The sequence below is a fragment of the Talpa occidentalis genome, unplaced genomic scaffold, assembly GCF_014898055.3.
Source record: "Talpa occidentalis isolate TD23 unplaced genomic scaffold, MPIMG_talOcc4v2.1 talOcc4.7, whole genome shotgun sequence".
Lineage (NCBI taxonomy): Eukaryota > Metazoa > Chordata > Mammalia > Eulipotyphla > Talpidae > Talpa > Talpa occidentalis.
In genome coordinates, this window is record NW_023605083.1 from 99,380,004 (window position 1) to 99,396,278 (window position 16,275).

Below are 16,275 nucleotides of genomic sequence, written 5' to 3' on the forward strand. Positions count from 1 at the left end.
ATTCAAAGTTCCTTATAGAAAGCACACAGATCAGCCATGCAGCAGGGTCCAGAGCACCCAGAGAGGGCCTCTCAGAGTGTCAGGCTAGCTAGGAAGCTATCACAAGTCTGCAGACCAAGGCCTGTGTCCAGCAACTAGGAAACCCACATGCCCAAGATTTCCAACTGAATGAAACCAATTGTGCCATTTGACGCATACTAATCTCCCATCACAAATTCTCTCACATTTTACATTAAACAGAACTTTAAAATAGTCATTTAGTGGCACATATTAAAAAAAACTAGCAACAACAAATGTTGGCGAGGGTGTGGAGAAAAAGGAACTCTCCTGCACTGTTGGTGGGAGTGCAAACTGGTCCAACCACTATGGAGAGCTGTGTGGAGATTTCTTGACCTACTAAACTTAGAGCTTCCATATGATCCAGCAATTCCACTCCTAGGTATTTACCCAAAAGACAGAAACATCAATTCCAAAGAGCACCTGCTCCCCTATGTTTATAGAAGCACTGTTTACAATAGCTAAGCTTTGGAAACAACCCAAGTGCCCAAAAATAGATGACTGGATCAAGAAGATGTGGTACATATATACCATGGAATATTACTCAGCATTCAAAAAAGATCAACACATGCAATTTGCAGCAAAATGGATGGCGCTGGAAGGGATCATGCTTAGTGAAATAAGCCAGAAAGAAAAAGAAAAATACCGGATGGTCTCACTCATAGGAGGAATCTAGAAAACTTAAATAAGGGACCAGGAAAAAGAATAACTATAAGAAAGCAAAAATCAAAATCAACAAACAACTATGAACCAGAGACACTCTATGGGGGTGGGGGGCGGGGAGGGGAGGGATTGGGGTCAAAATAAGGGGGTTGCAATTGTATGGGGAATATAAAAATAAAATTTATAATAAAAAAATTTTTTAATTAAAAAATAAATAAAATAGTCATTTATCTATTAAGCTGATTTGTTATTGCCTTAAATAACAAGAATTATAGCAAAAGTAGCCCCCTTCTCATTAGCAGCGCTGTTCAGCATATGATCATTTCCAGCTAATTATAAAACTTGATTTAAATGTTCCGTGCTATGTATTATAGTTTCTTAATCTGGGGTACTAGGTGTAATGTGACAATGAGTCGACATGTGTCCCAGAGAAGGGACAAGTCATTTTTTTATATATGTGGGAAACAGAGTGGAAGGCAGTTTTCCATCTATCAAAGCAGACCCATTTTAAACTGAATGAAAGACAGAGCTATGCCATTGGACTTACTCCCACCTCTGCCAGGTGAGAGGGCAAGAAGTTCTGTCCTATTGCCCCTCACCCAGTCAGCAGGCAAATATAAAAGACAAACAAGAGAGGTCTTTACCAAATGATGGCCAGGAGTCCGAAGCACTGGTTGGGGCAGCCGGCCCGCCCCAAGGATTGGTCTGGTTAGCTGAGGCTGACGAGCCCCAGGGCTCTGCTTTCTGGGCAGCAGGGCCTGAATTGGGGAGGGCATCCATTAAATCCAACAGGGTGGTCTGCTGTGGGTGGGATAAGTGCTTTTGAGACAAAGAGAAGGGGACAGGTTTTACTTGCTACAGTTTAAGCAAATATCCATACATTAGTCATAAATATTACCTTACTCTGTCTTACTAGAGTAGAGACCCTCCAGGAGGGGCCAAGATGAACTTGGAAATTGAGTTGCCCCATCATCTACCCAATCCTGCCCAATCCCCATCACCTCTTCCCAGCACAGCCCAGGTTCCAGTCACACTAACCCACATACTGTGTACCGGCAAATGATCCATCTACCTTCAAATTGTCCTCAGGACTTTGCAGTTAACACCTGGCTGCCCCTTCCTACTCACCTTGCCTACTTTACCTACCACCCCCAGCTGCCAGCCATCATACAGGGCCCTCTCTCCTGGGGCTGTCCCCCCGCCACTCCTGCTGCTGCAGCTATATATATGGCTGCCATCAGGGACCCAGCAGCAATGTAACACGGGAGGCTGTTAGAGCCCCTGACCTGTGGTATGAGGGGTTCTGCTTCCTGAGGGGACAATGAGCATATAAGCAGCAGAGCCATGTCCCTGTCCCCTTTGGGTCCCAAGCAGGGCACCTGGCATAGACTAATGATGGTGACAGTGATGAAGCAGCACTAGTGAAGGCTTACCCTGGAATTGTTTCTGGCTTACCCCAGGAATTGTTCCAGAGCACCTGACACTTATTTAACGGTCTCATAGCCCCATGAGAAAGGCTCTGTTATCATGCTCCTTTTACAGGGAAGGCACTGAAGCACTGCCCAGTGCTGGGATGGTGAACCAGGCAACTGTGCCCCTCACCAATGCCCATGTGCTCCCACATGGTCTCAGAGAGGCTACTATCAGCAGAGTCTGATGTGTTTTCAGTTACATCCTCACTTCACTCTTGCTCATCACAGGCCAAGGATTATTTGTTAAGAGAGAAAATAGCACAAGTCACACTCATGCTGTGGGTTAGGTGTAGGGTGTTTCAGTAGCAACTATAGGACAGTCTCAAGTGTTACCTTCCCAGGGACGCACTCACCTCTTTCTTTTTTGGGACCTTAACTGTGTCTCTTCGGCTTTCTTCTAGAGCCATCTGCAATCTGAGGTCATCACCCCGCCTGAGACGTTCTTCCTGTAGAGGACAATGAACCTTGAAGCTAATGTTAATTGTAATAACATCACTGCATAGAACAAAGCAACAGGCACCAGAAGCAGGAAATGCAAAATTGTACTAGGTATTATTTCAAAGAAGGGTCTGAAAACAACTTGTAAAACAGTTACTCTTCTGGTCTCTAATGTGATGCCTCCCAACCCCTAGCTCATATGGCCTCCCTGGTTTTGGGGGTCTCACACAGGAGGCACAGGTACCACCAAATTGGAAAAAGGGAATGTTCTGAAACTGTTTTTAATGAAAATGGCTTTATAATTGTTTTTAACTACAGAAGCAGTATGTCTCCTCATAAAACACAAAAATTCAACACCCAGAAAGGAATTAGAAAAGGGATGAAGATCTCTTATTCCAGCTCCCACTGTGTATGCTTCTGAAAAATGCCTGGATAGTTACTTCCATGATTTCTAATATAAATGATTCATTATATTTAACTTATATTTATTCAAGGCAAAGTCATCATATGTAAAAGACTGCGTCATCCTAGATTTTACATAATATAATGGTTAACTATAAATATATACATTATATGTTTTATTTATTATCAGTAATAAATCACAGAGATGACTTTTTTTTTAAGATTTTTATTTATTTATGTATATAAGAACTAGGGTGTGGGCCAGTAGTACAGGGGGTGAGAGGATTCACCAGAGACAGAGTGGAGAGCAGAACAGGCAAATCTACTGAACTACATTGCTGAGGCGAGTAGCAGGCGAGACAGGAGAGGTCTGCCGTGCCATGTGAGTTATCTCCCTGGCTGGGGATTAAACTCATGTAAGGGTGGCTGGCAATAGCTTGACAGTGCTGAGACTTTAACCCCTGCGCCACCAGGGAGGCCCCTGACAGAGATGATTTATTAGCCAAAATGGGCTCCAACCATCAGTCTGTCCCTGCATTTTTGCAACTTCTTTCTAGGCTATCAGTGACAGCATGAAGTATCCACAGGGACAGGCTTAATGGCCATGCATTTCCTACTGCAGATCAAGGGCCATAACTGAAGCGGTCCATTACTGGTAAGCTTTAGGATATTTCCAGTTACAGTGATACATGCATGCTGGGTCAAACAAATCAGTACTTCCGTTTAACTATCCCTAATCTTTGTCTTTCTACACTATTTCTAAGTGAGAGGGAGGATTACGCTACACATGACTTCACCTACCTTTTTTAACCAAAGACCAGTGGAGACAGACCTGAAAACTGCAACCAAATGGTTGGCAACTTTGAAAGGTTATGGCAATCACTCCTTTCCCCCCTTCTCCATTTTGCTTGGAGAATGCATGCTTATTAACAAGAAATGGGAACTGAAAAGAAAACAAAAAACTAAAACTCCCACATCTCTTTGATCTAAATATAAGCACTCCACTATCATTTCTCTTCAGCTTGCATAGATCTTTGGCCTTTACTAAATATAAGTGCTCTTATTCCCTAGAGCATTTCCTTCTAGCCCTTTTTCCCTTTGTTTTACCCTCAGTGTTTGGGTGCCCTTGATCCACCTCATAGCACTGCCTTCCCAGAAGTCTAGACCCATTTATGTGCCTGCACACCCTGTGTCAAGGAGGCTGTGGACACTGAAATCATTCAGCAAAGAGAGCCCACAGCGCAAGGTCATGTGTGCAGAAGTGTTTCTGGAAACACTTTTGACTGATTCACCCCTCAGTTATGACTTCTCTGAAAAACACACCTGGATATAACTTTGCACAGGACACCTCCCTGACAGGGCTTGAGACAACATGCTTGAGACAACATGAAGTCACATTTTGGAAAGCACATCTGAAACACCCAGGACAGGGCCTGTATGTGTCATTGTTCTCCCTGTGATCCATCCCACCAGCCCCACCTCCACAAATAATGGTCACTGCAGTGGCAGTTGTGCCTGAACACTGACCTGCTCAGCCACTTCTCTGCTCATGGCCAGTGCCAGCTGCAGCTGCAGCTCCTCTTCACCACTAGTCTGGGGCCGGGCCTGCTCCAGCTCAGAAGACACCCTTGGGGAAGTGGCTGTGGGAAAAGGCAAAGTTACCATATGTAAAGGACAGGTTCATGCTCAGTAGTTACCTGGTCAAATCATATCCCATCCCATCTCACCCCATAAGGCTTAGCAACAGCCCAACAAGTGGGAGCTGTATAGGAAAGGTCTATAAATATTTCAAGATTAAAATCAAGCAACATCAAATGTGGTTTTACGATTAAATAAGCCACACATCACCAAAATAAAGGATACCTCCAGGTGTAACCCCAGTGGTCAGATTTCATGAGGACCAGGACCTTTAGTCACTGCAAAGTTGCACTGCCTCAAAGAGAGGAACTAATGTTTTTAAAGACAGACCAGTTATTGAAAGGCAGGATGAAAAGCCATCACTCAATCAAAAGCCAGAACATCTGTAGACCAAGAACTCCCCCAACATTTAAAAATTTCACTCCGTATCTCATAGCATCATGGAAAGTGAACCCCAAACATTTCTGCAGTTAATCCCAAACATTTCTGCAGTAAAATTTTCTGGTTTTTAAGTAAAGCTATACATTGACTTGGAAAATGCACATATACCATCTTTTTTTTTTTGCTCTAAATAGTCAAACACTTGTAAGGAGCTCCTGGAATGACAGTTTTTATCGAAAGGATGCAATGAGACTTCCTAACAGAAGTGACAACCCTATAAGAAAGGAGTGTTTACACATTCAGCCTGTCAACCAGGCTGCGCCTCTGGTAAAAGAAAAGGTTTACATGGATATCTGGTTGTTTTGTGCATCAGGGAGTCCACGTATCCCCAGAAACCAGACATCAAGCTCTGGGAACATGTGCCTAAGTGTGTGCCCACCTCTGCCCCCCGCAGTAACAAGGTTCATAGCTTCTCTGAAGCTTTCAGATCAAGGCCCACCATCTGAAAGAGGTTAGGAAGCAATGCCTTTGAAGGTTCCATGTTCTGTACTTCCTCTGTGTCTTTGTGAATGCTGGTTTCCTCAGCCCACCCTAATAACTCCCCAGTTCTCTGAGTTCACTTCCCCTTTAGGCTGGGTTGGGTCAGCACTCTCCCTCCTCTCCTCAAGCCCTCACCCCCATTCTGCTGTTTGGTAGGTTATGCCAGAATGTATGGTGCTTGGGCCTGTCTTCTTACCTTTATAACCACTCCCAAAACTTGGCAGAGCTGCTAGTAAATACCAGTTGGATAGACAAGATAGATGGACAGGCAGACTGATGAAGAATCCAATTTCTGATATCCATGTAAACCCTTTCTTTTACCAGAGGCGCAGCCTGGTTGACAGGCTGAATGTGTAAACACTCCTTTCTTGGAGGGTTGTTACTTCTGTTAGGAAGCCTCATTGCATCCTTTCAATAAAAACTATCATTCCAGGAGCTCCTTACAAGTGTTTGACTATTTGGAGCAAAAAAAAAACAAAAACAAAAAAACAAAAAAGATGGTATATGTGCATTTTCCAAGTCAATGTACAGCTTTACTTAAAAACCAGAAAATTTTACTGCAGAAATGTTTGGGGTAAACTGCTTGAAAATGCTAAAATTGTGTATTAGTTTACTTTTTCTTTCATTAGGTTCATTCTAGCAAAACTAACCATCAGGACTCACTCACCCAAATGCTGCTTCTTCCCAAATCTCCAACTTAAACTTGATTCTTAGGGTCTTTGGTAGGAAGTCAAAAGGTGAGGCATGATTTCTGACAGATACGGATTCTAGATGGCTAAGTTCTAGCTACAGTGACTAGAACAGGGCAAGGAGGTTAGAGACAACGGTCGCGGAGGTAATTCACAGAAGAACCAGGCGAGGCAGCAAGGAGCTACTCTGGACAGAAGGCTGTGGTGGCGCTGGGCTGGTGATGGTAAAGACATTGCTTTGTCACACAATTTAAAAACACCGCACCAAACATGAGGCAGTACGTTCATTTGGAACAATTCTACAGCATCAAGCAAAGCTATGATTTATTGTCAGCCAAAAAAATAACCACTCAAAAAAAAAACTGCCTCTAACCTACAATATGGTACCGTAAATGAACGGTCAAAGAACAAACTATGCTGCAGTTATAAAAAAACACATATATTTTACTAAACAAAGTCAAACTTCATTTTAGTGTACTGTCACAATTATGTTTTCCAAAATATTTCTCTAGAAATAAAGCTAGCTGATAATGAAATGCCTTCAAATCCATCTTAATAATTTGATTTCTTAACTATACCAAAACAAAAGTATATTTTTGTTGGGTTTCTTCCTACACTTCACCTGTGCCCATCATGGTGCTTGGGCATGGGCTTTCTTGTGCCCAAGAAGCAATGATGTTACTATCCAGACTGGTGGAAACAAAGCGAGACCATGCTTGGGGATGATTCTAAGGACAGTCCTAGGGAACACTCCTCAACTGAATGAGGCGCTCCCATCCAGATCACTAACTCCTCTTTCCTGATAAAGAATCTCAGGGTCACTTCACAAAACTCTCTGTTAACAAATACAGCACATGTGGCAGCATTCATTTACTAGCAAATGGAAATCATGAGTGAGTAAGAGAGATCTCACATCCCACCCAAGCCCCAAAAAATGCTCTGAAAAATGAGCCCCATCTTGGCAGGGAAAGCTGCTGCTTGGCTGTACTGCCACAAGAACTGATTCAGCCTGGCCAGGATGAATGGGACAGCTCTGAACAGGGATCTTCTGGAGAAATGAGGCCTCCCTTGTCCTCAGGGACAGACTGACTTCGAATGCAAATGTACAAGCTTATGTCTACCATAACTGATACTATTAGAATAATGTACAGTCAGTACGTACGGAAATAACTTACCACATCAATGTGGAAATTCAAGACAAAGGGTATTCCCCTAAATGCTGTGGTTTTTATAAACGGATGTACGCCTTTCAGTTCTGCAGATGTCAGAATTTTACCGGCCCTGAATATCAGCTGAGCTGCACACAGCAGTCTCAGCTGTGAGGGAGGGTTCCAGCAGAGACGTTCTGGCCTTAGTGACAGCATCTCTGCCCCACAAAGGGCCTCTTGTGCCCATGCACATGACAGTGAACAGAGATGTGCTTGTGAGACAGGCCTGAATGGACCCTTCTAATCACCTGAGCCTAGCCCTGTTCTGCTCTGAGTAGCTGACAGCACACAAATTTCAGTAATCCATGGAGCAAGAGCCCAAGAAGTTTTCCACTTGCAGGTCAGTTTGCTGCTTTCTTACCAGCCACCCAATAGAGAAAACAGGAATTCCAGCTTAAGCTAATCAATCACTGAAGCAGCAGCATCTGCACTGTCCCCCTTCTTCAACTACTAAGATATCCTTTTGCATGTGGACCTTATGGAGAAGAGGTCAAAATCTTCACTTTCATGACCAAAAATAATAAACACAGGTAGGCCTCATTTTTATCCTTTTGGGTCTGTTGCATTGGCTGAGAAAACCTGAGGGGTGAGGTTAAACAGGGAGCCTATAAAAGCCCAACATTTCCCTCAAAGTACTGACTGGGAGGAAGACCAGACTCAGGAAGACAGGGTCTCACATTAATCTACTCCCATTTGCTCTGGGGACTTCCCTGGCCAAGCCTGGGCACCTGTGCCCTAGGCAACGAGAAGGTCCCCATATCCCAAATGTTCTCCTAAAAGAAAGGCTGAAAGATTTTCCAACAAAGATGTGTCAGCTGGCCAATTCTGGGTAATTTTTAAAGAAAGCAAAGCCGTCAAGGTAACAGAAAAACAGGAAATTGCTTCTTTTCACTGGCCATGTTTTGCAATTTTCCTAGAAAGTACTTCAGCTGCATCTGCGATCACACACGCTGAGTAAAGGGAACAGAGACTGGGACATGGCTTTACTGGCAAATGGCTTTGTGAGGGGACCAACATGATTTCTGGTTAAGCTCTCCTATGAATGGCCTCATGCAGGGTCAGGGCCTCATTCTGCAGTGTCCCTGGCTGATGCTGGGCATACGAGGTACATCTGGTTCCCAGCACTGCTGCCACCACTTGCATCCTGGCCCATCAACTGAGAGCAGTCCCAATGTGAAAACCTGCCCCCACCACTCACTAGCAAGGAGACCACATGCAAATGGCTTGGCCTCTCTGGGCTTCTGCTTTCACATCTGTAGAATGGAGACCTGTGCCTTTTCAGGTCTCCACCCTTTGCTCCATCCCATAAGCACGTGAGCTCTGTTAAACACTCTACCCTTCACTTCACACAGCAGAAACTGTGGTGGCCCCAGGCCTTCATGGCAAGAGGACTAGTTTCAGTAGGCTGTGCCTGTTAAAAGTATCTTTAGTTAAAAAAAAAAAAAAAAAAAGGGAGGTTCTCCGTTCCTTGCTTCACCTGAGGGGGAGAGCTGAGCTGCAAGGGGAAGCTTGGCACACAGGAAGAGACACAGAGAGGGAAGACATTTGGACAGACAGGTGGAGAAGAAGGGCCTGCTTGCTTCTCGACTTTGGACTTCGAGTAGGGACTTGGGAGATGTGAAAGAGACGTGGGTTAGAGACACCCGGGGAGGATGACAACAGCAGCTGTTTTCTTGTTTGTACTTTGATTTTGCTCCTTGTGCCCCAGGCTTGCTTGGCTCCTTATGCCCCTTTCCCTGGTTCCCCGCTAGAAGGTAACTTAGACTTGTAGCAAGCTTTTGGCCTCAGTGGCCCTGCTGTGGGACAACCCTGTTTGGCTCAGCATTTACCCACAAGGGGATGGGTGTTGCACCAGGAAACTATATCCTTTCTCTTCTTCCTTCTCTATGCACAATCATTTTTATTACAGATCTTTCACAATAAGAGTATACTTTGTCTTTATGTGATGAAAAACAGAATCCCTTTAAAGCATGCAAGTTTGGGAGTTCCAGATTCTCCTCAATCTGCCTGCTAACACCCACCCTCCTCTTTCCATAAGCATTCAGGGGACAGAGCTGAGGAACCAACATGGACACAGGGCCTGCCTCCTGCCTCCGGTAACCAGTTCCCCAGTCCAGCTAAGTTCCTTCCTCATTACTGAACTGCAGTGAAGTGCCTGCTGGATTTGCCTCAACATGGCAACATCTTCCTGCGACTCCACAGGTCATTTCCTGAGTCAGCAATGACCCCCTGGTCACTGAGGACACTCCCACCCAGCAGCCCTGGCCTGAGCTAAGGCTTCTAAACCCGTCCCCCATGAGAGCCCCTTGAGGGCGCTCATTTTACCACCTCAAAAAGAGAAGCAGGGAAGATGGTTTTTTAGTCAAACAAGGCAAATTAGGAGAATATAAACTCAGATTACCTCAGTTAACAGTAAAAGAGAAAAATATATATAAAGAGATGGAAAAATCAAAATGGTACAAAATGAGAAGCCCACCAAAGGACCACCAGAGTCAGATCAAGAAAGGAAATGTGACATTAAAACAGAGGAACAAACCATTGCCCCTGGGAACTGTGGCCAACCCCTGCCCAATCACGTGACGTCACACCACCACCCAGGATGGTCCGGAAAAAACCTCTGACTTGATTCCCATCCAAACATTTGACCTGATTTCCAGTTCACAGCAGTACAGGGCAAGGACTGAGCTGAACACCACACTAGGTAGCATACAAACCCGAGCCCAAGGCTGCGCTCCTGGCCCTGTCTCTTGGTATTTTAGGATCAGGAGGAAAGTGGGATTCACTGCACTAAGACAGACTGAAAGGCAGGACAACCAATGCAACATGTGTTCCTGGGTGATTTGGTCTTGAGAGATCAGCTGCAAGACACTTTCAGGATAACTGGCAAATTTGGGGTGTTAGATGATGTTGGTATTGTTGCTTTTGCTAGTCACTCTGTCACACTTCACCAGGAAGGGATGGATATGGAAGTATTTTTGGGTGGAATGTGATGATGCCCATAACCTATTTTTAAATACTCTGGCCTAAGAGGAAGTAAAAGCCACTCCTCTCATCCTGCCCCCATTCTCTCCCCAGAGGAAACAGTTGTTGACATTTTCTTGTGATTCCACCCAGGAAAAAATTTTAATGCACACTCTGTAAGGATGAGTGTGGGTGCATTGTTCTGACATTTACTCACAGGGAACCACATATGTTCCTGCTTTGTCTGCTGCTTTTTCTAGCCTTGGCCTGACCTTGGCTAAGTGTTTTCAAATAAGAGAAGCAGCTCAACATTAAGGGTGAATCTGAATGCCTGGCCTCAGATCTGGGCTTGCAATTTCCCAACACCTGGCCACGGCAGGTAATTCTCCGCACCTCAGCTTTCTCATCAGCAGAATGGAGACAGAGTAATTATGTGAAAAGCACTTTAATTATGTGACCAGCATCTGACACAGACAAGTGTGTAACTTATAAGTATCTCAATGCCACACAACTTGAGACCAGGGTAGAAGCTTAGAGGTGAGATGACTAAGGTCACCCAACCAATGAGAGATGAAGTCTGATCTTAAAGGCCTTGCTCTTTAATATCAACTCTTTTCTCAGAGGCAGTAACTAGGATCCAGTGAGGTCACTCACAGCTAGCAGGATAAGAATTCAAATCCAATCTTAAAGCTAAATCTCACGTTCGCTCCCCTAAAGACAACGTAAACAGAGGAACAGTCCTTTACTTTCATGCACCAAACCCAGAACTACTCCAGGTCTGAGGAGGCTGTGTTCCCTAAGGAGCAACCATACCAATTAAGTGAGGAGCAAGTGAAGGGGGAAGGTGTCAGGGCAAAGAACCGCTCAGTCTTATGTGGTCAGAGATCAGAGAAGGAGCACAGACCCAGCAGCAGAGTGATGAAGCCAGGCAGGGAGCAAGTGGAACTTTCACTCACGGGATGGAAGGCACAGGCCCTGGGGTGGCAGAGGCTGAGAACACCCAAAGGGCCATAATAAGAAGAGCCTCCAGGTGTCCTTGGAGGGGCTTTGGGAGGGTCTAAGGGAAGCAGTGCTGCAATGTGACAGGTTCAAGAGTAATGGTGGAGGAAGCTTTGAAGTGACCAGATTCTGCATACATTTAAGCAGAGTCCACTATACCTGGAAATGTTCCTAACCCATCTGGCCTGAGGCCACAAAAGAACATCTGTGGCCCTGCCTGGCTGGGCTCCCCATCACAACATGAGCAGGTAAGGGGTGTGATGCTGCTATAAAGTGTAGACCCAAGCACTCAGCTCTTCTTCTGATGGTGTGTTATGGGGAGAACTGGGACTCCAAAAAAAGGTCTGTTGAACTCCTGACCCCCCCCCCCAGTACTTCAAAATATGACTTTATTTGGAATCAGAGTTGTTGCAGATGTAATTAGTTAAGATGAGGTCATATTGAAGCAGGGTACCCCTAAATTCAATGTGATCGGTGTCCTTAGAAGAGACACATGAGGGGAGACACATGATGATGGAGAAGGGGTTGAACATTGCAGCTATTAGTCAAGAATCATCAAGGACTGTGGCCACTGGAAGCTAGGAAATGGCAAAGAAGGATTCTCCCCTTGTCTTGCTGAGGTGGCCTTGCTGACACCTTGACTTTAGATTTCAAGACCGGGACAACCTTGTCTGTTGTTTAAAGTTGTCCCCTTTGTGGTGTCTGGTTATAGCAGTCCCAGAAGGCTACCACGTTCAAACCCTTCCCAGAATGGACGGATCTCCATGCTCTCCCACCTCCCTGCACACACAAATGTGGGTGTCCTCACCATGCTGGGGAAGGGACCACACCCTACCCTTTAGTCCCCTAAGCTGCTTACGTGGTCCTGCCCTACTCACGATACCATCCTCCTGGAAAACCACTTCAACAGCCTTTCTCAGTCCAGAATTCCCCAACTCCTTCCTGCCTCCATTTCCCAAACAGGAAGAAAAACACAACCTCATCCGTTAGTGTCACTTCCAATGCTACCTTCTCAATGCCTATCTTCCCTTTTTAGTGAATTTATTCACCCACCCACACCCACCCGGGTACTGAGAGCGGGACACCCACACTGAGAGGCATCAGCAGAGTGGGCTTCATGACTTCACAAGTGGTACTTCCAGTCTACACTGGTGATCAGTTCATAACCAGGCCATCTCTCTGACCTGGCAGGAAGCTCTACACAGGCAGGGGCTACTACGTCAGCTTTGATCCTGGCCCAGAGCAAGAGTTCAAATGCCAGTGGGCTCATTTCAAGTTTATTTCCAATGGAACTAACACTGGCTATGACTTCCAAGGGTATTCCTCACACTCATCACCACCACCCTGAGATATTGGTGCTGCTGCCTCAGTTTACAGAAGCTGAAACCCAGGGAAGAAGAAGGCAAAGCTGAACAAAGGCAGCATTCCACCCTAATCTGCCCCAGCACTGCACGATTGGAAACTGAGGTGGGGGATGGTGGAGCAGAGACAAAAGGCAGTCCTTTTATTTGTCTGCATGATTCAAAGCCCATCCTGTCTCTGAAATAAAAGAACAAATTTGTGCTGTTTTCTTTAGGCTACAGATTAAACCCTCTCCATTTCAAGATCACCAGTTTGTGAGGTGCCCAAAACATTAAGCACCTTTGTTTTCCCAGGATCCCAGTATTTCCCACTGCTTTGTCTACAGAGAAAGTAACAAAGCTACAGTCTGTCCCTCTATGGGTGGAGAGCTGGGGTGAGGGCCCCAATGTGGCTGAGAGCCACCCACAGCTCTCAAGGCAGTAGGAGGGACACTGACATCTGGATCTGAAAAGATGGCACTCCAACTTATGAGCAGGCATGAGTGTAGCATGAACTTTAACAAAGACATAATTTCTCTTCTTAATTCAATCATAAACTTAACAAAGATAAAAACCTACTGCAGCTTCCTAGAGTAATACTTGTAAACAGGAACTCACTTTTAAAATGAGTGTTCAGGATAATAATTTCCATCTATTAAATTCATAATAATCTTTTAAAAAAATTACACACTGTGGACTCGAAGACTGTTAACTGAGCACTATGATCCAGGTTAGGAGCACTGCAAACAGGTACCATCTGGAAAACCATCTGCAATGTTTCAAGAGACAGGGTAATGCTCATATACTTTCCCCAATAAACTTAATTCCTATACACTAATCTAAAGAATCCTTAGAAAAACAAGATTTCTGCACAGAGAAGTTTATGTCCTTTATACTGGCGAGAATCTAGAAACAACTCTGATGCTAAGGAAAATAAAATGAGCCATCCATTAAGAAGTATTTGTCTCCTTCACACAAGCAGCACAGCGGTGTATGTATCAGTATATGTGATTTATATAATCTGCTGCCTTGTTTTACAGATTTAAAGACTTAACTTTAAAGAGTAACCTACCCAAGGTTTAACCTTAAAAATAAAGTGCAACTGTGTAGAAAATTAGGCCAGAAATATTCAAAATGCCTAATCACATTACATTTCTCATGGGAACCTGGTGCTAAGGAATCAGCTGAAGGGCAACCTCTGTGGCCACTGCATGAGAGTGTGCCGCAGCCTACATTGAATGCTCACACCCCCCACCTCTACTCGCTCACCCAGTCCCACTATGCACAAGGTTCGAACAGCTCAGCGGTCATCAAAGAAGCTCTGAACCCACATGTCCAGCCCCCATCCAGGCACTAACTTGGGCACTGTCAATGCGTCTACTTCTCCCTAACTGGAAGCTCACAAAGGGCAAGGCTGACTGCGAGCCCCTCAATGCTTAGCACCATCATTAGCACAGACTTATGAAATGAGCAAAAAACAAACTAAAGTTATAAAAATGTGCTTTTGAAAAAGTCATGTGATTATAAAGGACACGTATAATTACCACCTGCATAACAAAAACCATGAGATTTTTTGTTTTCATGGAGCACCATTTGGACTTGTACAGATCTGTCAGCACAGCTGCTTTTTGAGGGTGTGGGTCTTGAGCTGGCCTTCAAACCTCGCCAGATTAAGAATCTGCCTGCTTTGCTCACAGACAGATGGCCTCAACAAACCCACATAATGAAGGGCTCCACACCTTCCTTGGTCAGAGTCCAGGCAGCCAGGACCCTAGCACTGAAATCGGCTGGGCTGTCTGGGTGAACATGAGTGAGTGACTGTTTAGTATCAACCTCCCCCAGTGGAATGTTGAGTGTAGCTTTTAAAATGTTTATAGGGTTGTGGAGTAACCAGAAAATGCTTCTGTTAGAATGTTCTGAGATAAAACAGGGATGCAAAATTGCATTTACAATGTAACCACAACTGTGGAAAAGAAATGCTTAAGAGTCCAGCAGGAAATACACTAAAATGTGAACAAGAGTTGTCTTTGTGAAAAAAGACTGTGGGGTACTTTTGTTGTCTTCTTTTCCCATTTTCTACACTATCTTGAAAGGACACATTACTTTCATAACAAAAAAAAATCTAGCAGTTTCTTATTTCCCGTCCTCACCACTTTTACTAGTTAGAACTGGAAAAGTAGGCCTCCAAGTGAACTAAGGATGCTGGCAACTAAGCTAACAGCTAGCTTAAGCTTCTCACTAGTAGTCAGCAAGAGGAGATTAAATTGGCACTATCAATTTTAAACTGAGAGTTGCCTGCTGACTATAACTTTCTGAAAGGGCCTGGCTACTGGTCATCGCTGAAGGGAGAGGGAGGAGATGTCTTCAACTGATCCATCAGTGCTCAGACCCACGAGCTGGCAGATGCTGGAACATTCCCTGATTCCTAGGGCTCATTCCAGAGGTACTGAATTGATTAGAAGGAAATATGGCCCAAGACTTGGGATATTTCAGGATATTTAAAAGTTCCTAAGCAGACAGTCGAAGAGTCAATGGTTTAGTGAAAAGAAAAAAGGCAACTGGCAAAATGAGGAACAGCATTTTACTACTAAGCAAAAACTAGCAACTATGAATCATACTATTGATAACCTTAGAGCATCAAGAAGCGATACTAATATGTAAAATGTCTACATTTCTGGAAATGCCTGCAAAATATTTTCAAAACACAGTCATGGGTAGGGCAGATACCTACAGAGATGAGCACATCTCATAAAACTACTACCAAAAAAAAAAAAAAAAAAGATTTAGTTAGCACTCATTCTCTGAGTGTTCAACTGAGCACCTATCCGGAGTCAGGCACTTCACATTGAGGATGAACAAGGCTCTCATTCAGACAATGTGTTTTAGCAGGGAGACAGAAAATAAACGATTTCAGATAGCGAAAAGCATTCTGAAGACTACGAAACATAACATACTATGCAGAGGGCACATGTAAATTACAGTCTATTTCCTCATACAAGGAGAAATCTACCATTAGAACTTCCCTCTTATTTTTTATATAATCTTTAAATGTCCCCTTGAAGTTGACTACTTGAAACCAGTTACTAAGTACTTGAGCAGCCTGTCACAGCTGTATGACTCTCTGCCAACCTTACATAAGCCTCCCCTTTTCCTTTTTGTACTGCATTTATTTGGCAAGTATTTACAAACAAGTTTGTTTACCTATCCTACAAAGGATAAAGACAAATGGATTGATATAAACATTGTATTCATATTCAATTTTCTATGGCACAAGTTAACGTCAATCATTTAATTAATAATCCCAATCACTACTTTGATAGCTGTTTCAATCTTAAACTCTTTGACAATCAGAGGGGCCCTTTAAGATCTGGGTCCTCAGTAAGTGACAGTTTAAATAGGTATTCTTGCCTTTAAAAACCACAAAAGTTAGGGAGAAAGCATTACATGGAATAGAATATAGTATCTTAAAATTGCGATATGCACAAAA

The 16,275-nt window shown here is 44.1% G+C and overlaps 1 protein-coding gene across 5 annotated transcripts in view; it reads right to left on the reverse strand.

The window, feature by feature from the left end:
* Positions 1-16,275, reverse strand: part of EPN2 (epsin 2) — an 84,762-nt gene that overhangs the window by 26,192 nt on the left and 42,295 nt on the right. For all 5 annotated transcript variants that reach the window (XM_037492647.2, XM_054689339.1, XM_037492645.2 and 2 more), the window contains 3 exons: positions 4,560-4,672; positions 2,546-2,638; positions 1,365-1,539 (listed from right to left, as the gene is read on the reverse strand). In XM_037492647.2, coding sequence (XP_037348544.1) covers positions 1,365-1,539; positions 2,546-2,638; positions 4,560-4,672 — 381 coding nt within the window. The remainder of the gene's footprint in view (positions 1-1,364; positions 1,540-2,545; positions 2,639-4,559; positions 4,673-16,275) is intronic.